This window comes from Sinohyriopsis cumingii, chromosome 9 (assembly GCF_028554795.1).
Source record: "Sinohyriopsis cumingii isolate HCF-2022 chromosome 9, ASM2855479v2, whole genome shotgun sequence".
Taxonomy (NCBI): domain Eukaryota; kingdom Metazoa; phylum Mollusca; class Bivalvia; order Unionida; family Unionidae; genus Sinohyriopsis; species Sinohyriopsis cumingii.
Window position 1 is genome coordinate 21,540,260 of NC_142969.1, and position 24,295 is coordinate 21,564,554.

Consider the following 24,295-nt stretch of genomic DNA (forward strand, 5'->3'; position numbering starts at 1 on the left):
CAGACCTGGATTGTCTCAGAAGTGCACTGTACCCAACCCTCTCTTTGGAGTTGCAGTGCAAATATCAGCTTCAGTGCACTCAGAAAAAGTCTTTACTGCACTTAATATACCCACAGTCTAGCAGGCAACTAACATGATGCCCTGAAAAAAGATCACTGGGCAATTCTGCAACACTATGAGAGCATGGTTTGTTTTCTTTGCTGGCTTTTAATGGCACTTTCAATACAATACTGACTCAACCATGCAAAGGAAATTGGGAGCTAAGTGTCTATCCTATGTCGTACCTGGGCAGCCAAATCAATCAAACCCAATACCATGACAACAGTGTGCTCTCAATGACACAGTTATTATTAAAAGGGATTGTTAGAAAACTACATCCCATCTACAAATAATGCAACTTATATGGATTCTTTAAAAAAGATCTTTAAGAAAAATGGTGATGAAGTTATTGCCACTACCATCATTAAAGTGATATCTTTATCATGCTCCTCAAGCTGCATAATGTGTATATGACAACAAAAATATGGACCTTGGTCCCCTGAGAGTTTTGTGTGTAGTACTGCTAACTACATCTGCGTAGTCAAATGGACTGGGAATAACACCTGCTGCCACCATCCCTGATATATGAGACATGTCTGCCAGCAAAACAGCATTCACTTCATCACATATCTGTAACAAACATGAAATGTTAAAGCAATATGAGAATTGTTTTACAAAAACAAAGTGCATTTAGCTGATCATTTATACTGAATGGACCTTAAGTTTCAAAGCATCATGGGTAACAAGTTTTCAAAGACAAAGTGATGTCATTTTCGTTTAATTTAATACAAACTGATACAATTTACATTGGAAACTTTTGGCATGAGAAAATCTTTGTTTATAAGGGCTGATGAAAAATCCCTTTGTGATATATAAAATGTCTGCAAGGAATGAAAATTTCTAAATGGAAAGAGTCAGAAGTAATGCCCACCAGTTACAGTGACAGGCAGCTACCATTCATCTGGGTATAATCAATCCAATTTTGACCTACTGCAGCAACCAGAAATATGTAAATTATGTGTGTGTGAGTGAGTGATCCTCTCTCTGTGAGTGTGCTTGTTTATGATTAAAGGACAAACCCAATAAGAACAAATGGACACTGGTAGAAAGAAAAGGATGATGTCTGGTCTATAACCAGTACAACTAAAAATAAAATTTGTGCCTTTAAAGTGTCTCACAAGCAATGTGGAAACTTTCTCACATGATCTTTCTCCTTCCAAAGATTCATCATAACATTGTTTCATTTCTGATTTTCAGCAACATCTTTATTGGGAAAGAAACTATGGGAAATAAACTATAATCTGATATTGTAATACATAATAAGTTCTTTTTTCTTTAAGGGAAAACAGTGATTGGTTATTAGGTCTCAATTGACAACCACACCTGTCCACTGTAGTCACTGCAAAAAACAACAAGAGTTCCTCAAAGGGACTGATGCTCTACTGTCTGAAAAAGGATTTCCAGACTTTAAGATGAGACCATTTCTTCTTTATAACTGCTGGCTATCTCTGCCACTGTGGCTATCATATCAGATGTAAGATTGGTACCACTTTTATTTAGGACAAATTAGGCAACATTCGAAGACTTGGCAAAAAACCCAAGGTTGATAGGACCATCCCATTCAGGAGAACTAGTGACAAGATTTTCAATATGCTCATTGTGGCAGCCATACTTAAGGTCAGAGCTGTGCCATTTTCATTCAGGACCTGCAGATACAATACAGACATCACAGAAAGTCCTCTGGTGAAAACTCAATGCTGATATGACTTTCCATCTACAATGAGAAGTGACAAGATTTTCTTAATGGCCATGTGGCCACATTAGATATCAGATCATCACAATTTTAACTAAGACCGACAAAACACCATAGGAAGTGTTTAAGTGAAAACTGCATCCTGGTGTGATTTTCCTTTCAAGAGGAGCTGCAATAATATTTTCAAGACGGCTCCTGTTGTGGCCATGCTAGATGCTGGATTAGCACCATATCCATTTTGTTTAGACTAGACATCATAAAAAGTCTTTTAGTGAAAACCCCGTGTTAATATTACCATCCATTCAGAAGGAGTTGTTATGACGAGGCTTTAAAGATGGGCACTGTGGCAATAACAAGATTTTCAAGATGGAAGTCACCATTTTTCATTAGAACCAACTAGACGACATAAGGAGTCTTCTGGTCAAAATCCATGCTGTTATGCATTTCAGTTCAGAAGGAAAACAATAATAAAGATGTCAACATGGTTGCCATATTGAACATCAGATCAGCACCATTTTCATTAGGATGAAACAGACATCATAATAAGTCTTTTAGTGAAAACCCCAGGTCGAGATGACCATCACTTTAGAAGGAGTAGCCATGACACATTTTTCAACACAGCCACTGTGGTAGCAATATCCTAAGCCTGAGAAGAACCATTTTTGTTAGAACAAACTCTTCTTGTGGAAACCCGATGTCAATATAACTTATCTTCAGGAGTAAAAATGTTAAAAAGATTTTCAAAATAGCCATCCAGGCAGCCATAATGAAGATCAGATCACAACCATTTTCATTTAGGACCAGCTAGACATCATAAGAAGTCTTTTAGTGAAATCTCCATGATGATTTGACCATCCGTTCAGGAGGATTAGAGATAAGAAAAATACTGAACGTCCAAGCAGATCCAGTTTCATTTAGGACCAAATAGACATCATAAGAAGTCCTTGGTGAAAACACCCTTTTCAGAATGACTTTCCTTTCCAGCGGAGTTGCAATAAAACAGTTTTCAAGATGGCTGCCATTTTTCAGCATACGATAGGCTATACATGGCGGCCAGTATTAATGATGGAGGAAAAACCCAGAAAACCCCCCGAAAAAACCACTGACCCACGAGAAGCTACTGGCAAGCTTTCTCACATACCCACACTGGCTAAATCTTATTCACTGAGTATCAACTAGGTATCATAAGAAGTCTTTTACATGATAATATGACAATCCATTTCTGGAGAAGTAGCAATAGTAAAATTTTCAAGATGGCTGCTGTGACAGCCATATTAGATGGATGAGCGGCACCATGTTCATTTAGGACCAACTAGACCAGGGGTTGCGTGTATGTGTAAAGTTTTATGGCAATCCTCCAAATAGTTCAGGAGAAGTAGAAATAACAAATTTGTGCTAACAGATGGACGGATTCTGGATGACAGACAACAGGCCATCCAATAATATCCTCTGGTCTATGACCAGTAGAACTAAATATGGCTCCAACGTGTCTTTGAATTTGTTTTACTCATGAGATTATGCACATCGTTGATACAGTCACTTATAATCAATGAAGTACCTTCAGGAAACATTTAAACTTGTGCATGAAATCCTAACATTTTCTAATTTACCACAAAGTGGTTTTTCATAATGTACAATAACTGTAAGACGTTTTCGTGGAATACAGATGCCACACTGTAAAGAGTCAAGACTGGTCTAAACACACAACTGGACATATATACATACAGGACCTTTACTATATGCTTCTAACACAATTTTGAATAAAATTCTTGACAAGTTACAGAATATTATAATTGTGCAGTAAAATTTTAATTTATGTGGTGGTGGTGGTGGAGGGGGGGCTGCCATTTCTCCTAGTATTTGAAAGTGTATTATGTTAACCTATCTTCTTCCATGTACAACATTCCCTCATTCTAAGGCCCTTCCTTACAATCACCATTCCTATAATAAGGCAGGCATGGTTGTAGATCCAATTTCATTATGTCACAGTACAACTATCTGTATAATGTCTTTCATAATAAGGTAGTTTCAATATAAGGCAGAGTACTCAATGTCTCCCATAGACAGCATTATAATGAGGGATAACTATATCTTACTTCCATTCTTTGTTCTTCTTAAAACCACTGCAAGCAAAACATGTACTCTTGACAAATATGTGACAAAGCAACCTACCCATAATCTTTTAATCTGAATAAAGTCGACATGTTCCTATTACAGTACTCCCCTGCTATAAGGCCCTTCAAGATAGCACAGCTCCTATTATAATACAAGTATGGTCAGTGATTACATTTCATTACATGGTAGTAAATTTATGCACTTTATTATAAGGCAGTCTCAACAGAAAGCAATATATTCCATTGGACTGCAGTAAAATGACAGAATACTGTCCCACTATAAAGGGGTATATTCCATTGCTCCTATGGACTGCAGTAAAATGATCGAATACTGTCCCACTATAAAGGGGTATATTCCATTGCTCCTATAGACTGCAGTAAAATGATTGAATACAGTCTCACTATAAAGGGGTATATTTCGTTGCTCCTTTGTACTGCAGTAAAATGATCAAATCAAATACTGTCTCACTATAAAGGGGTATATTCCAATGCTCCTATGGACTGCAGTAAAATGATTGAATACTGTCTCACTATAAAGGGGTATATTCCATTGCTCCTATGGACTGCAGGAAAATGATCGAATACTGTCTCACTATAAAGGGGTATATTTCATGGCTCATGTACTGCAGTAAAATGAGTGAGAATTGACTCACTGTAAAATGGTATAATCAGGGCTCCCAAGGACAGCATTATAATGTTGGAGTTCTGTATTACCAAATGCATGATATAAGGATGAAATACTGTATCACTAAAAAGTGGTATACTACTAGGTCCCACAGATAGCATTTTTATGTGGCAGTACTGTAATTACTATAAAGTGGTATACTCGTGAATCTTATTGACAGCATTATAATGTGGGAGTACTGTAATTACTGGTAAGTGGTATACACCATGACTCCCAAGGAAAACATTATAATGTAGGAGTATTGTATCACTATAAAGAGGTATACTCCATGGCTCCCAAGGAAAAAATAATTTAGGAGTACTGCATCACTTTAAAGAGGTACACTCCATTGCTTCCAAGGAAAACATAATAATTTAGGAGTACTGTATCACTATAAAGAGGTATATTATGTGGCTCCCAAGGAAAACATTATAATGTAGGAGTACTGTATCACTACAAAGAGGTATACTCCATGGCTCCCAAGGAAAAAATAATTTAGGAGTACTGCATCACTTTAAAGAGGTTCACTCCATGGCTTCCAAGGAAAACATTATATTGTAGAAGTACTGTATCACTATAAAGAGGTATACTCTGTAGCTCCCAAGGAAAACATTATAATGTAGGAGTACTGTATCACTATAAAGAGGTATACTCGTGGCTCTCGATGACAGCATTATAATGTAGGAGTACTGTATCACTATAAAGTGGTATACTCCATGGCTATGAAGGAATACATTATAACATAGGAGTACTGTATCACTATAAAGTGGTATAATTATAGCTCTCATGGAAAGCAATAACTATCAGAGTACTGTATTATACATTAATGAGAATACTATATTAAAAACACAGAGTTAAATTAATTGACTCGTAAGTCAGTAGAAATGTTAATAATAATAAAAATGATATAACCTCTCTGTAAGCCTTATAATCTAACAGTCTGGAATAAGCTGTGGTTCCTGCAATGACAAGCTTAGGTCTGAAAAGTTTGGCAGTGTACCGGAGTTTGTCATAGTCAATATACCCAGTCTTGGGCTGTAAAAAAAAACAAAAATAAATTTATCAGAAAAAAAAGAGTTATGCAAAGAACAATATAAGACTGTAGAATTATAATAAGCAAGTTCAAAACTTGTTTGAGTTACATGTTTGGAAGTGAAGTATCATCTAAATTGCTGATAGGACAAGTCCAATTACAAACTACACAGATCCCGATCTGCTGTTACATAACGTGCTGACAGATTTGAGTCTCTGCAGTTTGTTAGGAGTAAATTAGCAAACCAAACAACACTGACCTGATCGGCAGGTGCATTAGGCTATAGCAGATGAGGATCATTGTTGTTTGCAGTTTGACTTCACTAATAAGCAAGTATGAATGGTAAATTACCAAGATCTTCCTATCTGGTACAACAAAACAAATTAAAAAACACATCAATTATATCTTTACTCCTCAGTGATACTAATAGCATCTGTCACTGTCTCTTTACCAAACTCTCTCACTCTCCTTCTATCTTGTTTTTATAGGATGACTAAAACATGAGAACCATAAAGCATATATTAAATGCCCACCCCATGTTTAATATCAGACAATGCTGGCATTAATATGCATTGTCACATTCTAAACAGAATGTCAAATTGACCATAACAAACTGCATTCAACCATAAATGTAACAATTGTATTCACTGCAATGAAAGGCAAAACTATTTACAAATTCTATTGAAAGACAATGTAGAAAGCCAAAGTTAGCATGCAGAAAACAGTTTTCATTTGTAATTCTGATAGTGACATTGATTTTGAAACGGTGATGTAAATTAAGCATGGGCTCACAGGTTTAATGCAATCTTTTGTCCCCCAAATTTGTACCATGTGTCCCCCCCTTTGTCTGCCCAAATATAATAAAAAATATGCCTACAACATTTCTTTAGTGTTTGTCCATCCAAATATAGGTTGGTGCTAGCAATGGCCAAAATTGCTAAAGATGATAAAAACTGATGTATTCATTTTAAAATAATATCTTTTGCAATGGAAACAGTCATTGTTTGTGGTAGCTGGCTGAGTTACAATGCAAATTCTATGGCCAATGGTGTAAAGTATTTTCAAGGTTAAATTCACATCTATGGCAAGGAAGATTAGACTAAATTTATCCAAATACTCAATTTTTCATTTAATTAAGGATTTATTAATTTCAAAAGAAAAGTAAAAATATGTATATATTATAATAAATGCTAGTAAATAATGAGTATTTCACTAAAGTCAAATGACAGCAAGCCCTGGAATGGAAAGTCCCCAAGTGCAGCTTAACAGGGTATTAACACACTAGTGATTTCATAAGTTGATCGAACACATGATAAAACATTTATTGCAATAATGTAAGTGTCCAAAGAAAATATGATTGTACAATGCTGATTACAAACTTAAGTTCACAAAACTGTTGAAGGAGTTCCATTTAGCACCAATAGTGAATTATGTGCTACAATTTTCCTTTGTCATTTACAATGCTGCATGTCCCCCAAATTTGGAGGGTGGGGGACATAGTGTTCCCTACCCTTGGCATCATAGGTATAACATTTCTGAGCTGTCTTTTCCAAGATGTATATAATTTCTTTTCCATAACTGCAAGCCATTCTCTCTCTCTCACACACACATACACGCACAGCAGCAGCTCAATCTAACAGTAAACATAGGGAAATGCCTTCATTGTAAATCTCCCCAACCCTGCCACATCTCTCTCTCTCTCTCTCTGCATGTCCATCAATCTACCCATTCAACTAACCATCTCTTACATTAATTCTGTAGGGCATGGACTCGAAGAATATTGATGTGGCAGAGATTCTCTTTGTGTCCGACATGAAGCCATGGGTTAAACTGCAAAAAATAAGCAAAGCAAGGAATTTTACTATCTTCATAAAATCGATGTCTACTTAATATCAATAAATAATTTTGCTGACCATTTTATCTGAAAGTGAAAAACGACATTTTGGACATATTACTAATGATAACTCTTGCAAACATGACATGTAAGGCTTTATCTGATATGCTACTAAAAGTGAGTGGACCTGGAATTTCAAAGGTCACCAGAACACGAGCTTTCATTAGTGCCTGTAAGTTTCCAATAACTTTCTTTAATGAAACTGGTGATTTTATATTTCAAGACAAGCTGTCTTTAATTAGACTGGTAAATTTATATCTTTGAGACCGACTGTCTTTCATCAGACTGGTGATTTGTGATCTTCAAGGCATGCTGTCTTTCATGAGTCTAATGATTTTAAAACAACACTAATAAATTGATATGTGTGAACACTCTTCGTACACAGTTGTAAATTACAAATACAAGTAAATCTCTGCCTCTATGCACTGGGTCAGCGGTCATCATCAGTCATCTGGAATTTTGCTTATTGTTATATGCATTCTGTACATTTGACTGTTTTGCTGTTAACTTTTGTATGAAATTATTCAGATATTTTGAAACAGTAATGAAACTTGCATCCTTCACAATGGTTTTGATGTACAGGAAATAAATGAATTCAATTTTATACATTTTTCTGTCTGCTTTCTTTAAAATATATGAATTTATCAATATTAAGCCTGGCAAAAATGGTCCCAAGTTCCATTAAAAAATCTTCCTTAGGTGCATGATATTTTCGTGTCTTGCACCATAGTTCAACAACAAAATTTAAATCTATAGGTCTGCAAAATGATACAACTTTATCTCAGAGGGAGAGGTGATGGTATAAACAGTAATAAATAACCAAATCAGACACTGACACATACACAAAACATCATTCATATTTTGTATTTCAAATGGAACAGGATACAAAAGATCATTCATGTTTTTTATTTCTGATGGAACCGGTTTAGGAAGTATCATATATACAAGCTTATAAGATGAGTCCAAGTGCAAGATGCCCAGACCCAGATCTGCTGTTGCTTCATGTGCCAGCAGATGTGGATCTGTGCAGGTTTGTTATGAGCAATCAGTAGAAGAAACAACACAGACCCTGATCTGCTGGAGCATTATGCAATGGCAGATGAGGATCTATGATGATTGCAGTTGGACTCAACTTATATGTGAGTATAGACAGTACATACATGTCCTGATCTGGTCCCAAGATGATGCAAGCCTGTTAGGTCATGATAAACAACAAATTCAAGAGCATGTCACCAAAAAGTGGGTCAATAATTAAAAAAATACAAGACCTCGGTACCGTACTATGTATAATCATGTGTAACACATATTCATGTGATCCCTTCCTCTATGCATTATTAACAGGTAGAAAACAGCCCAAACACTTGAATACTGGGTCAGTCTGAAAATATGTACAACTGTATCAGAACATATATGTAAACAAAAAATAGGATATTTATTGGTCACTGTAAACGCAAGTCAGTGGCTATGAAAATTTGGTTTTAAAGTATGGAAGTATATATTTTCACACGCTTTTATTATCTGAATTTTCATCAAACCTGACAAATAGTTCAAATAGTTCAAAGTTCTGAAAATTCAAATCATGTAAAGAAAATTTAAGTGAAAAATCTCACAGTACAGTATTTCCTCACTATAAGGATCTTCATTATAACACCATTCTGATTATAATGAGGGTATTGTCATGGATGAAAATTCATTATGAAGGTACAATATTTGGATCTGCCATTTCATAGGTCCTAACTGAGGTAAACAATTTGTACCTGTGACAATACAACAACCACAGTAATGGCGGCGATCACCTATCTCAAGTTACCATCGATTAAAATCAAATGGTGCACTGCTCTAGCATAAATAGGTTGATGTTTTTATTCAATATCCAACTCCAATGGTTCTGTGACACGAAAAGGTAATAATAAGAATTAAACTTTGATCTGAGAATCCAATTGTAATTTTGGTTGAAGAACACACACACACACATGCAGACACACACCCTCTGTTATGATTCAACTGATCAAATTAAATGAAGTCAGATGTTTTGTGAGCCAAAACCAGAGGAAGTCCAAATGTCAAGAGCATGACTCCCAGATCTGGGGCTTGAGGAATATTTAGCCCATGTCTTGAGAGTGGTTTTAGTAAAGTATTTAATGGAGTGTTTTGTGCTTATACACATTTCCAACAGGTACTAAAAATTAAAATACCTGAGAAATGCTAATGAGATTCAGCAATGTTTAACAACTTGTGTAAATCAGAACATACCAAATGAGTATGAGACAAAACTGGCTGACAATGACACCCTTGATCAGAATATGTTACAGATTTTATAATACAATCTTTATCTTGTAGCAAGTCTATTATTTCTTTCTGCATCTTGAATTTTTATATATACACTGTGATTAATATGCAACCATCGATGTTAGTGTCATACAGATTCTGCTAAAAAAGATTCTGCCAAGTAACATATCTGATAAAACTAAAGGAATCTTGATATGTGATGCAAGCCAAAAGGTGAAAGTCATGCAAGGACAATAATGAAGTGAAATTAAGATGGCGAGGAAATTGAATGAATTTTTCTTTGGTAAGTTTCATGCGGTCAACTGTCATTACATCAGTCGTAATTGAATTCGCTTATTGATCAATATGTTCTTTGTCTTGTTTGTCTGAATTAATGTTGTGTATTGGCAGGCACTGCCATGTATGACTTCTTTAAATGTGCACATTTGTGCACTTCATAATTTGTTAAAAGAGTATGCATACACTACTAAATTTGACTGTTACAATGGAATATTCTAGTTACGACTATGACAACATACAAGTTATCAATATAAACTGATCATTACAATGACACTGCATCAAGGACTTAAGCTTGCTGACCAGGTATATATCAATATTGTCAATACACAAACGGTGATTATCAATCACAATTTCTGATTTACCTGTATCTCTTCGTTGCATCCAAGTGGGTACAATACATTGGGCACTCGTGTTCACAGTGGGGATGGGGGTGTCTTTTATGGTTTATGGTATGATGACTTGAGTCAATTTGCTATGATGATTTGAGTCAATTTGCTATGATGATTTGGGTCAATTTGCTCAGATAAGAACAGTTTGGTAAATAAATCATTTACTTTTGAATGCACATGAATTTATAATCATGTTAGAACCATCAACCAAAAAAAGAGACAGCCCAGTTTTAAATCTCTGAAAAATTGCCTAAACTGATGCAATGTCAAACTCTATATTACAATCAAATTGCTTGCGGCTAGGTAGGTCTTTGTAACTGTCAGACTAGGAGTTGACTCTACTAACTTTTACTGAAATATAGCAAGTCATTTTAAAGTTACTGAGCATTAATGAAGTTTGTGATAAAAACAGATCACACTGATAGAACTTAGAAGGACATCAGGACTGTAAATACACAAAACAAAACCCAAATACTATTTTTTGGCTTTATAGAGTGAATGAAATTCAAAATGAAAATTGGGATTAACAAACGTTTGATATGCTGCATCTAAAAATATAAATGCACAGACATCAGAGAAGACATCAAACTAGTTCTAATCTGATAGAGCAACATGGAACTACCAAATGAACATATGTACTGAGGAGCACCAGACTGACCATGTAAGATTAAATGGGTGTATATAATAAATACACCACCAGACTGACCATGTAAGGTTAAATGGATGTGTAATAAATACACCACCAGACTAACCATGTAAGATTAAATGGGTGTGTAATAAATACACCACCAGACTGGCCATGTAAGATTAAATGGGTATGAAATAAATACACCACCAGACTGACCATGTAAGATTAAATGGATGTGTAATAAATACACCACGAGACTGACCATGTAAGATTAAATGGATGTGTAATAAATACACCACGAGACTGACCATGTAAGATTAAATGCGTGTATATAATAAATACACCACGAGACTGACCATGTAAGATTAAATGGATGTGTAATAAATACACCACGAGACTGACCATGTAAGATTAAATGGATGTGTAATAAATACACCACCAGACTGACCATGTAAGATTAAATGCGTGTATATAATAAATACACCACCAGACTGACCATGTAAGATTAAATGGATGTGTAATAAATACACCACGAGACTGACCATGTAAGATTAAATGGATGTGTAATAAATACACCAAGAGACTGACCATGTAAGATTAAATGGATGTGTAATAAATACACCACGAGACTGACCATGTAAGATTAAATGGGTGTGAAATAAATACACCACCAGACTGACCATGTAAGATTAAATGGGTGTGCAATAAATACACCACCAGACTGACCATGTAAGATTAAATGGATGTGTAATAAATACACCACCAGATTGACCATGTAAGATTAAATGGATGTGCAATAAATACACTACCAGACTGACCATGTAAGATTAAATGGGTATGAAATAAATACACCACCAGACTGACCATGTAAGATTACATGGATGTGTAATAAATACACCACCAGACTGACCATGTAAGATTAAATGGGTGTGTAATAAATACACCACCAGACTGACCATGTAAGATTAAATGCGTGTATATAATAAATACACCACCAGACTGACCATGTAAGATTAAATGGGTGTATATAATAAATACACCACCAGACTGACCATGTAAGATTAAATGGATGTGTAATAAATACACCACCAGACTGACCATGTAAGATTAAATGGATGTGTAATAAATACACCACCAGACTGACCATGTAAGATTAAATGGATGTGTAATAAATACACCACCAGACTGACCATGTAAGATTAAATGGGTGTGTAATAAATACACCACCAGACTGACCATGTAAGATTAAATGGGTGTGTAATAAATACACAAAATTAAGGATTTTGTTCAGAGCTGGCAAAAAGATTGAGTAGGGATGTCATGGCCATCAAGCCAAGATATATTCATATGCTGTAACAAGCAAGTTCTTTCATTGTACACATAACAAAATATAAATGTGTTTTTGTATTATTACTTACACACCTGATGCTGTCTAAATATTTCTAGCTTTACAATGTAAATGAAATACAAAATGAATTGGGATTTACTGATGTAGTACAGAAGACTATAACCTGACTTGCTAATAAACAGTACACATGGACAGACATGAGAATGAATATAACCTGTATGCAAATTAGATACTTACATTAATTAAAACTACATGCACTGGGTAGAGAAATGCAGATTAAAGCCAGAATGGGTAATTGTTAGGGGTGAAACAATTCATTATTGCTTCCAAGTATCAATAATTTTGTGATTTCAATACACATATTCATACAAGTGAAGATCTACAAAACAATACCTATCCTATATAAATTAATTTAATCTTCAGCAGCAATAAAAAAATTGTTTGTTGTTTGTCTTTTTATTCTCTAAAATGAGAATTCATCAGAATGAGCCTTCGCAGGAACTTGCTTCTGTCAGTAGAAAAGAAAAACTACTGAAAACACCCACCCACCTTTTTACAAATTGGATATAAATAAGTTCCTTTGTATGAAGGTCCTAAGGTAGATTAGTTTTTTCAGCTAACTGTGTTACCCTCTTTAAATAAACTAATTATTATTATTATTATTATTATTTTATTATCATTATTGTTATTAAGGCAAGGTGACTAACTCAAACAGTTCAAAATCCACCCTTGCCAACTTCATGCTAATTTAATGATTCTGTCAGCACAGTCATCCACTAATAACATGTATCAGTGCAAACAAAGACATTCCTAACTTCACTGACGATGTATGTACTATACTCACCATTTAATAGCGTCTTTTAGATTAAGTTTCCCTGTTGAATCTTATCTGATCAACATGGATCAAATTCGGAGGCCTACACATCCAACATGTCATGTAGTAAATACATGTATTCTACATTCGATTCGAATACAAGGTAACTGTTTGTTCCAGCCCAGGGTAAACAATAACCACTAATCAGTAATGGCTGAAGCTTCTACACTGTGTAAGACATCCAAACTCAATCCAAGCAGATACATGAAACATAAAATTTGCATAAAAATGGCTATTAAGTGATCAGTAATCCTAAATAGGTAACATTAATCCTAAATAGATAACAAGTTTAGAACGTCTCCTTTAAACACCACTCCGGTGACCTAGTGGTTAGAGTGTACGCTTTGGATGTGGGAGGTCGAGGGTTTGATACCCAGCAAAGTCATATCAAAGATTTACAAAAATGGTACTAACAGCTGCCTCGCTTAGCGTGCAGCATTAAGAGGTTAGTGTTAGGACTGGTCAGGATAATGTGACCTAATGATAGACATCACTATAAACTGAAACACTGCAGACATCGTAGTGATATGACTGAAAAATTGTTAAAGCTACGTTAAAAATCCAAATCACACACACGTCTCATTCACACTGTGCTAAAGGGACTCGAGACTAGATTTCAAAAGTTAGTCACATACTGTCGATAGCTTTCCTTATTCACTAACAGAAACAAGTCCACATGGTTATAGCAGTTGTTTTGCATCTGCAGAAAGTAAAGTGCAAGGGATTCAGTTATTACTGTATTCATCTTTTCTCCTATCTGGACCTGTTTCGTTGTATGAGGAATTCACATTGTTTATTGTTTTTAAGATAACAACACACTGCCTTCCAAAATTTAAGCAAAGACGTAAAATTGGCAATGAGATGCTTCTAAAATAATGAAGCAAGGCAAAACAAAGGACACTGCCAACAACATAAGTCCTGAATCCGATCAAATGGAGAAGCTTAAAATGGCCAAAAAGGATAAAATGACTAGTAGGGAAGTATTTTTGTTATTGTTGTTGTTGAGTTTAATTATAGTGGCATGCGCACAATTGTGCATGTGCCACTTTTTTTTGAATGCACCGCAGCTTGCTAGTTGTTCCTGGGGAAGGGAATGGTGCCACCTCCCCCAGGCTTTTATGGGTTCAAGGAACCCTGATAGTTTGGTCTCAATCTGTGGGTCCATAAACGTCCCTTACAGTTGAATGGTTGGCTGTCATTAGTGGGAAGGAGAGCTCGGGAACGGTCCTGGTTGCTTCACATCGCTGGTTTCTTGTTGCATTTGCCTGGTGTTTCTTGCGGTTTTTTAATTTATTTTATTTTAAAAAATGTTTTAAAGAGGGGGGTGTTCTATGCTGTTTATAGAGGTTGTTAGTAGAAATTATGTATGAAGAGAGATTTTCAAGGTTATTATGGTATTACTAGTCGAGGTGTTTAGGGTGTGCTTCCTATGTTATGTTATTTATAAGTTTTTAGATATTGCCTCTTTAAGTTATAATATATTTATTAATGTTTTAAGAGATTGAATGTTATTTATACTTTATTTAGCAAGAGACCGGAGTCCTAGCCGACTACACGGTTCGTTAAGGACATCTAGGACCAGAGTCCTAGCTGATTACTTGGTTCATTAAGGACATCTAGGACATCCAATTGTGCAGTTTCCTTAGTTTTTGATAGGTGCTTCATAAGTGAATTATTTATTAATATTTTTATAAAACTGAATGATATGTTATGGGTTTTTATGTGGGGGCTTCTAAATTTATTTAGCTAGTTACTGGGTCTTTTGGTTTTGTGGGGATAGTAATTATATTTTGTTCCTAAGTCCTGCTGAGTCTATGAATTTATTTATATTTTTATATGCTGATTGTTTATTTTTATTAGAGTCCATAAGAAACTCTGGGTATGTGTGTGGTGATCCAATTTCTTTTTGATTTTTGATAAATATTTTCCTAGTGGGTTGACATTTTGGGCATATATTGAATACGTGGTGTAGATCTTCGGTGGTGTGGCAGTTAAAGCAGTTAATGGTTGCTGGTGTGGGTCCTATAAACCTTCCAAAACTGCTTGCTAGTTTAGTTTTTCCAGTTATCCTGTTTATGGTTTTCTGTTCAAAACAGGTACCCTTAGGTAGCTGTATGTTCCTATTTATGGGTTTTTGGGTTTCATGGTGCTTTTTAACTTTTGTGGAGGAGTTCCAAAAATCTTGCCATTTTTGGTCTATATATGTTTGTGCGAAGCTTAGTGCTTCTGTAGAGCTATAGTTAAGCTTGATAGAGTTTTTATCTCCTAGTTTGGTTTGTGCAACTTTGTCTGCTGTTTCATTGCCAGAGATTCCAATGTGCGATGGTATTCACATGAGCTCGACTAATTGATGTGCTGTGGTGATATCGTTTAATTGGCATGCTCTGTCAAGGAATTGTTCCCTAGAGTGTGTATTGCGATTTTGGATCGATTTGATAACACTTTGGGAATCGCTTATAATGACTGCTTTATGTATTTGGTTGTCTTTGATCCATTGTAGTGATTCAAGTATAGCCCAGAATTCAGTGGTGTAAATGGAGCAATAGTCAGGTAATCTGGATCCCATTTGTGTATTGAATTCAGGGATGACTATTGCTGCTGCTGTTCTTGGTGGGTTGTTTGTTTTAGATCCATCGGTATATATTTTAACATAGTCCGGGTATTTTTGGTTGATTTCGTTTACCAGTACAGGTTTTAGTAAGTTTTCTTGTCCTTCTTTATTGCCTAATTTGGTGGCTTCAATGTTAATCCTTGGTGGTTTTTGTAACCACGGTGATTTGTTCTGGTCTGTATTGTCTGTTACCTGTTTTTTTTAGTAGAGGTATCTTTTCTCTTAGTTCAAGGATTACTTTGCCACTTGGTGTGGTGGGTATGATTTGGGGTTTGAAGACAACTTTACACTTGTTTATAGCTATTTTGGTGGGATGGTTGTATGGGTGGGTATCTAATCAAATGGAGTATCGGAGAAGCAGTTCTTGCCTACGTAATATTAAGGGTAGTTCTCCTGTTAGTGTTCGTAGTTCTTCTAATGATGTTGAGGGGAGTGTTCCTGTGCATAATAGTAAGGCTTTTCTCTGGATAGTGTCAAGTTTTTGTAGTACAGGTTGCTTAGCCGAGTTATATGCTTGGCAACCGTAATCCAGTTTTGATCTAATTAGGGTTTTATATATCGTGAGGAGGGTTTCCTGGTTGGATCCCCAGTCAGTCCCTGTGATGTTCCTGAGTAAATTGAGATCTTTGTTACAATTCTGGGTGAGTTGTTCAATGTGCTGTTTCCATGTGAGGTTGTTGTCAAAGAACATTCCTAGGAATTTTACTACTGTTACGTATTTGATTAATTGATTTTGTATATAGAAGTTTGGATAGCCTAGGTTGTCATTTCGTTTGGGGGTGAATATGACTGCCACAGTTTTTTCATGAGATATTTTGAAACCCCATTTATCTGCCCATCTCCCTATGTTGTCTAGGCTCTGCTGGATTTCTTTAACTACTGTTTTATTGGCAGGATTTACATTCCTCCATATGCCATTATCATCTGCAAATTGTGACAAGTTTATTTTTGTGGAGGATGCATTGATGTCAAGGTCGTTTAACATTAGGTTAAATAGTAGGGGACTTATTACACTGCCTTGCGGTGTTACATTTTCAAGTGAAAATTATTCCGAATGGGTGTTGCCTATTCTTGTCGTAATTTTCCGGCCTGTGAGGAAATCGCCAATCTAGTTGAACAAGCGTCCAGTTATTCCAAATTGGTTTAATTTGGCCATTAGTCAATTGGTCCATACTAGGTCGTATGCTTTTTCTAGGTCTAGAAAAACCGCTATGAGGTTGCGATCAGTTTTCCTATGTGCGTTAAAAGCGAGTTTGATGTCTGTTTCCAATCTGGTCTCAGATCTAAGGCAAACAGGTATGAACTGCAAACAGATGAGCCTTTGCAGAAAGTAGGATAAGATGGGCATTTGGAATAAAGAGTGGTCTCCATACAAAAATAATGGCTTCGTTTAGCAAAAAAAAAAAAAAGAAGTCCAACTTTTACCCTTTTACCCTTCTGCTCATGTGCAAGTCAAATAGCCAACAAAAAACGATGTTTCTAACACAACTAGGCAGTATGTTATTAAAAGATGACCGGGGATTTTGGTGTTTTCTAGTCTATTCAGAAATAGCTTTCAAAATGTGTTTCCTACTCAATTTTCAGGCAAAAATGACAAAAAGCTCCAGGGGTTAATGTGTTAAGATGACCAGATTGTTCTAAGTTGTCCATTTCCCTCTTTGATCTTTCTTTTTACCTCCCCATAATTCACTGTGTGCGTTGAAGTCACCACAGATAATTAGATTGTTGTTGTTGTTATTAGTAATTGCCCTTAGTGATATTAGGTTGGTAGGGCAGAAGGTACCCCCTGGGTCGTATGCATTTATTATTTGAATGTTTGTGGTTCCTATATTTATCATTACTGACATTATTTCACAAGTATTTTTGTCATTTTGTCATGGAAGAGAATGGTATCAGCAAATGTTAAGTATGGGTCTATCTGCAGCCTGCATACTGAAAATATTATAGCCAACATGCTGACAATCTGATATTGCACCACCCTGCCAATGACAATCCTTTTAATGATTTCAGGACCTTAAAGCTGACACATGTACAGATAATGTATAGCATAATGTAGTTTCTGTCTCACAATATGTACCATTTCATCTCTAGCATATCTCCACTTTCATTTTTCTCAACATCAGATCCATGGTCATTGGTGGGACCAGTCATTGTTTTTCTTTGCAATTGGTGGGACCAGTCATTGTTTTTCTTTGTATATGAACTCTTACACTTTTCACCAGAAGTGAAAAATCAACTCCTCTAACTACTGAACAATAATGCAAAGAAATCATGGATCTGTCAAAGATTCATACAACTGATACAGCAAATATGTTACTTACTTGATGCTTGCTTGGTAGGGCCGAAGGTACCCCCTGGGTCATATGCATTTATTATTTGAATGTTTGTGGTTCCTATATTTATCATTACGGACATTATTTCGATGTTGTACATAAAAAAATGCTGAAAGTCGGGTAAGCCATTACTCATAACTTGAAAATCTTGTAGATATAAATATTTTTATGCAGTTATATAAAATCTTATTTTGTGAATGAAACAGCTTGGATGAGCTAAATGATTATATAAGTTGCTTAATTTTCATTAAGAACCTAACAAGGATAAAAGTCAAAAAAATTTTTTCTTTTTTATGTGAACTTGAACTATGTTGGTAATCTTGACACTGAGACAGGAGGTGTAACTGATATCTGACACTTGGACAAGGGGCATAACTGATACCTGACACTGGGACAAGGGGTATGACTTGTATCTGACACTGAGACAAAGAGAACAACTGATACCTGATACTGAGATAAGGGGCAAGAGTGATTTTTAACACTGAGACAAGAGGGGGGTAACTGATATGTGTCACTGAGACAATTGTCATGACTGATATGTGACACTGCAACATTGGGTATAACTGTGATATGTGACACAGACATCTGGGGTATAACTGATATGTGACACTGACATAGGGGTATGACTGTGATTTGTGACACTGACATTGGGGTGTAATAGTGATATGTGACATTGACATTGGGGAGTAACTGTGATAAATTACACTGATATTGGGACATAACTGCGATATGTGATGTTGATACATGGGGTGCAACTGATATGTGCCACTGAGACTTGGCTATGACTATGATATGTGACTGCATCCAGTCATGATATACACATATATGTTCTGAGGTTCAAGGATGTAAATTCCCCTAGCTGTTTCCTTGACCTTATGGATAAATTTTACAAAAATATTATCTGTGATTAAAAATTTAAGACCATACAAGAATGCAAGATGATGTTTTGGGCCTAGCGCCATTTTTCAGCACATTATGTGCAGTATATTTTGGCCAGGGTAACCAGTGGAGGAAGAACCTAGGAAAACCCCAGTAATAACCACTGACCCACAGGAAACTACTCACAAGCTTTCTCACATACCCACATTGGCTGAGACCAACACCCAAACCCAAGTGGGCTGAGATGAGATGGCAGTTATCAGTAGAGGCAAAGAATGCAAATCATTGCAACTTCTTTTCCCCTCAATGTGACCTTGACTTCGAGACAAAGAGTGAACTGGTCTGGCTATGTGACACACAATCTAGTCATAATACTTATCTAGCTAATATTTCACCATTTATCTTCAGCATTTCCAAAGTTACAGTCCAGACTAGGATTCTGATCATTTACTTTTAACCTTGCCACAACCCTGACATTTGATCTCAAGACTGGTATATCACACACTGTTTAGTCATCATAATATCTGGGCCAAGTTTTCTCAAACTTTTTCAAGGATCTGCACTGTTATGTACTTGGCAAGGAAATGTTAATGCACGATTTTTCCCCCTGGAATACTTACTATGCAAAGAGAAGTCGATATGATCAAATGTTACTATTGCAACCACCATGGGAAAAAGCAAAACTGACCTTTGCACACTGGTGACTTCTGAACACAGGGTTATTATTATTATTATTATTATTATTATTATTATTATCATCATTATTATTATTATTTCAAGACGGTTTAATTTATTATTTTAAGACAGTTTAATTTGCACAAGTCAACAAAAACATAAATATATGTGTATTTTTTCTCTCTCTCAGATATATGTTAAATGCAATATTACAGTAACCAAAATTAAATCATCACCGATTTAAAATGATCACTGATATCAGTTGTTTTGTGCACCATGACAAAACAGTAATTTATTTCATTATTGATTGACAACTTACATGTACATGTGACTGTAAAACTGAAGAATTACTCTCTGGTTGACCAACTTGCATAAAATTGGGGCTTGGAAGCAGCTGTTCAGGCTTCAAAGCAATAGCTGGATTAGCCAGTTGCTCAGCGTGCCAATATCAAAAGGCAGTTGGCTTATGTGAGAGTCCTATGATGAATAGGGAATCAAAAAAAGCAAAACTATGGCTATTATTTTTTTTAACTCATGAACTTTGCCTTCCTTAACAAACAAGTTTTAAATACTGAATGACTACTGACCCTAATGAAAAGGAATGTGACTCAAATCTCTTCTCAAAGATGGACTTTTCTCATCAGAAAACAACAATTCAAAATATTGAACTTAACCTGACACATTGGCACAAAAGGTGACTTCCATTTCTGCTCTAAAAACACCACTACATTTTTTTTTACAACATCCTGCAAACAAATAGGCTGGACCCTCTACCCTAATGATCAAAACTGCCTTGCTTTCAAATCTGACAAACTGACACCTTTGAGTTACACTGACAATGTGACTGTAGTATTGTGAATACAAACAAGATAAGAAATGCTTGCACATTGATTCACATGATATTTCTTTATTTAAACAATGCCTTAATCATGAAGCAAACGTTCAGTTTACACAGATTCTGCAATCATTATAGATACCATCCAGTGACTGCCAAAGGTAGGAACAAACCTCTGTTTGGTTTATTTAATTAGAAAACACCTGGCTACTGACTAAAGAAAGTAGGTGACTGTCACGCATATGACACTCATAAGGGAAATTTTGCCAGTGAGAAATTAGAATGGCTGCTTTGGCAGGTGACTGCTATGTACTGGTTACTGTTACGGCAAGTTTGACCTTTCCTTTGGGAGGTTTTTAAAAACCTAGTTTTCATATTTGATATTTGATTTACTTGTGTTTAAGAGTACACAACTATACCTTACTGCTGATGTGCATCTGAAATTGCTAGCTATGCCCCAACACACAGTAGCAGTCATTAATGTACACTAGTACATTGCCCCAACACACAGTAGCAGTCATTCTGTGTCCATTTTCCTAATATAATCAAAACTAAATGTCAATCCAAGTCAGTGAAATACATATAAATGTGTGGTGCCTTTATGTACATTGTCAGAGCTGAACAGTAAACAACTATGCCCTGTGACTTCCCTACTTCAAATGTGCTCTAAAACCCACTAGCAGAACTAAACAAACCTTAAGTAGGAAGTACTGAAGTTCCAAGTAATATTTTTTCATTAAAGGGAAACAGTGGTCAGCCCTGAACCAGCACTCATCCCATCAAGTAGTGAGTGAATTTCAACTCATGCACACTGTATCAATGAAACCCATTATATCTTGCTGCCCTGCCGCCACCCCCAAAAAAGAAGATGAAAATAAATTCACTTACTGTCCCCCATCTGGGAGATCTAAGCCCATGATTCTATCATGTGGTTGAAGAAGACCCGTGTAGACTGCAAAGTTGGCTGGGCTTCCTGAGTAGGGCTGTACATTAACACCCCAACTGGCAGGGGAAAGGCGGAATGCTTCCAGCGCCCTCTTTTGGCAAAGTCTCTCCACTTCATCAATGAACTCATTCCCACCATAATATCTGAAATAATACACAGACTCCAATACATTGTGAGAAAAGACAAAAAAATAACTTGATGGCTGAACACAGTACCAGCCCTAGCAAATGCGGGGCCTAATTTGGATCATTTTGGTGAGGCCCCCTGCATTTATTTGCAAATAAACTTTTAAACAAGTTTTATACGACGCTGAACATAAAATTTTCTTCCATCACTTAAATACTACTTTCTCTCTATAGATATATTTTAAAAAATTACTAATGCACAGGGCTCCAGTGAGTGCAAGGCTTGATTGAGTCAAATCGTCCAATTGGCTTAAGGACGGCCCTGGATGAACATGGTTACCAGGGCAAGGGGTTACCAGGGCAAGGGGTTAAACAATTGTGCCAAGTTAGCAAAATCTGTGTTAACTTTCACAGAATTTTTATGGACTTTTTAAAGAAAAACATCAATTTCAATGCCGTTTTTTTAAATGAAATCTGAATACCGGTTAAAAAGACATTTGCTGAACATTTCCAACAATGGAGTAAGATATTGTTTCTAATTAAAGTTAGACTTTAAATTCCTTACATTGTTACAAACACAATAATAATTTCCATGGGAAAGCTGTACATATAATTATTGCAGAATATAAAAGTTCATTTAGTTATGTATGTATGTATGTATGTATGTATGTATGTATGTATGTATGTATGTATATATATATGTATGTATGCATGTATGCATAAGCTGCTTGGTGCTGTAAAATGTGGACATGCACATTCTAGGACAATTCTTTATTATACCACAAAGTTACATAACATGTAACACATTCTGAATTTTAAATTTTATAAATATAACAGCACTTTCAACAGCAAGTATGAGACTGACTGCATGGTTTTTAACAACACTTTTAACAGTGAGTATGATGATGACCGATTGGGTTTTAACAGCACCTTCAACATAGAGTATGATAAGGACTGGCTGGTTTTCAACACATTATTGATTAAATCATAGTGAAGAAATGGGAGCTAAGTGTCTCTTCCAAGGACACACCTGAGAAAGCCAACACCAGCTGGCCTGGGTGGGTTGTTGTTGTTGTTGTTGTTGTAGGGTTTAATGCCATTTTTCAGCACATGATAGGCTATACATGGTGGCCAGTATTAATGGTGGAGGAAGAACCTGGGAAAACCCTGGAAAGAACCACCGACCCATGAGAAGCTACTGGCAAGCTTTCTCACATACCCACATTGGCTGAATCCGAGACTCGAACCCACGCAGACAGAGGTGAGATGGCAGTGATCCGTAATGGAGAGCGCTTTAGACCACTCGGCCACTCGGGGCCCCCCTGGGTGGGTACTGAACCCATGGCTTTTGGATTATGAAGCTGACACTCAACCAACTCAGCTTCTGCAGTTCACTGGTCAATGACAGGTGAACATGCCTATCTTCTGATGATGACCATAATATGTACTAAGTTTCATAGCAAACCACTCAAAACAGGGGAAATAACTTCTGCAACTTACTAAACTGCATCCAGCTTCAAGTCAAAAAGGGCAGCAAGTCAAAAAGGGCAGTAACTCTTACAAAATCATATGAGCTCAAAGTATGATGATCATGACCAAGTTTCACAGTGATCTAAAAAAACAAACAAAACTGTAAAACATTTTGCTATCACATGATTCTGTCTTACAATGATGGCAACTGTTGAATAAAAAGGGCAGTAACTCTAAAACAATGTAAGATGACACCGATTCATCAATATCCACATTTGTCATTGTGAGCCATTAAAAACTGAGATTATTTGTGCACCGTTTCAATTTAAGAGAAAGTAGACATCATTTGGCAAAAAACCCATGTCATAATGTTCATCCATTCAGGGAAAGTAGTGACAATAAGATTTCTAAAGCAGTCATCATGGCAGCCATATTCAATGTATGACTGGCACCATTTTTGTTTAGGACCAACTAGGATTAATAAGATGTCTACTGCTGAAAACATCATGTTAATATAGCCATCCATTTGGAAAGAGTAGAGATAACAATAATTTCAAAATACAACTTTCCATCCAGGAATTATAATAATTATAAGAGCCATCCAAGAGTAGAGATAATAATTTCAAAATACAACTTTCCATCCAGGAATAATAATTATAGAGTTTCAAGATGACTGCTGTGGCAGCCATATTGGACATCAGATCAGCACAATTTTCATTTACGACTAACTGGACATTAAGGAAGAGTAGCTATGACAAGATTTTTAAGATGGCCACTGTGTTGGCCATACTGGATGTCAGATCAGCACCATTTTCATTTAGGACCAGGGGCCCCAAGGGGCAGAGTGATCTAAAGCACTCTCCGTTACAGATCACTGCCATATCACCTCTGTCTGCGTGGGCTAGAGTCTAGGATTCGGCCAATGTGGGTTAAGTCAGAAAGCTTGCCAGTATCTTCTTGTGGGTCAGTGGTTCTTCCTGGGTTCTTCCTGTCCCAGAATTAGGCAAAAAAATAACTTGGTTCTGCCTTAGCACTATTTGACTATTTCTTGTTGTACATGCGTACAACGTTATCTAGGGTGAATAAGTGTTTTTTCCAGGTAAGTGACTGCGTTAAC

General features: G+C 36.1%; 1 protein-coding gene across 1 annotated transcript in view; it reads right to left on the reverse strand.

Annotated features, from left to right (window-relative positions):
- Nucleotides 1–489: 489 nt before the first annotated feature.
- LOC149791369 (serine hydroxymethyltransferase, mitochondrial-like) overlaps nt 490–24,295 on the reverse strand; it is a 41,863-nt gene continuing 18,057 nt past the window's right edge. The window contains exons 4-7 of the mRNA XM_089971341.1: nt 21,526–21,726; nt 7,352–7,433; nt 5,483–5,605; nt 490–669 (exon numbers count right to left, since the gene is read on the reverse strand). Of these exons, the coding sequence (XP_089827467.1) occupies nt 490–669; nt 5,483–5,605; nt 7,352–7,433; nt 21,526–21,726 (586 nt within the window). The remainder of the gene's footprint in view (nt 670–5,482; nt 5,606–7,351; nt 7,434–21,525; nt 21,727–24,295) is intronic.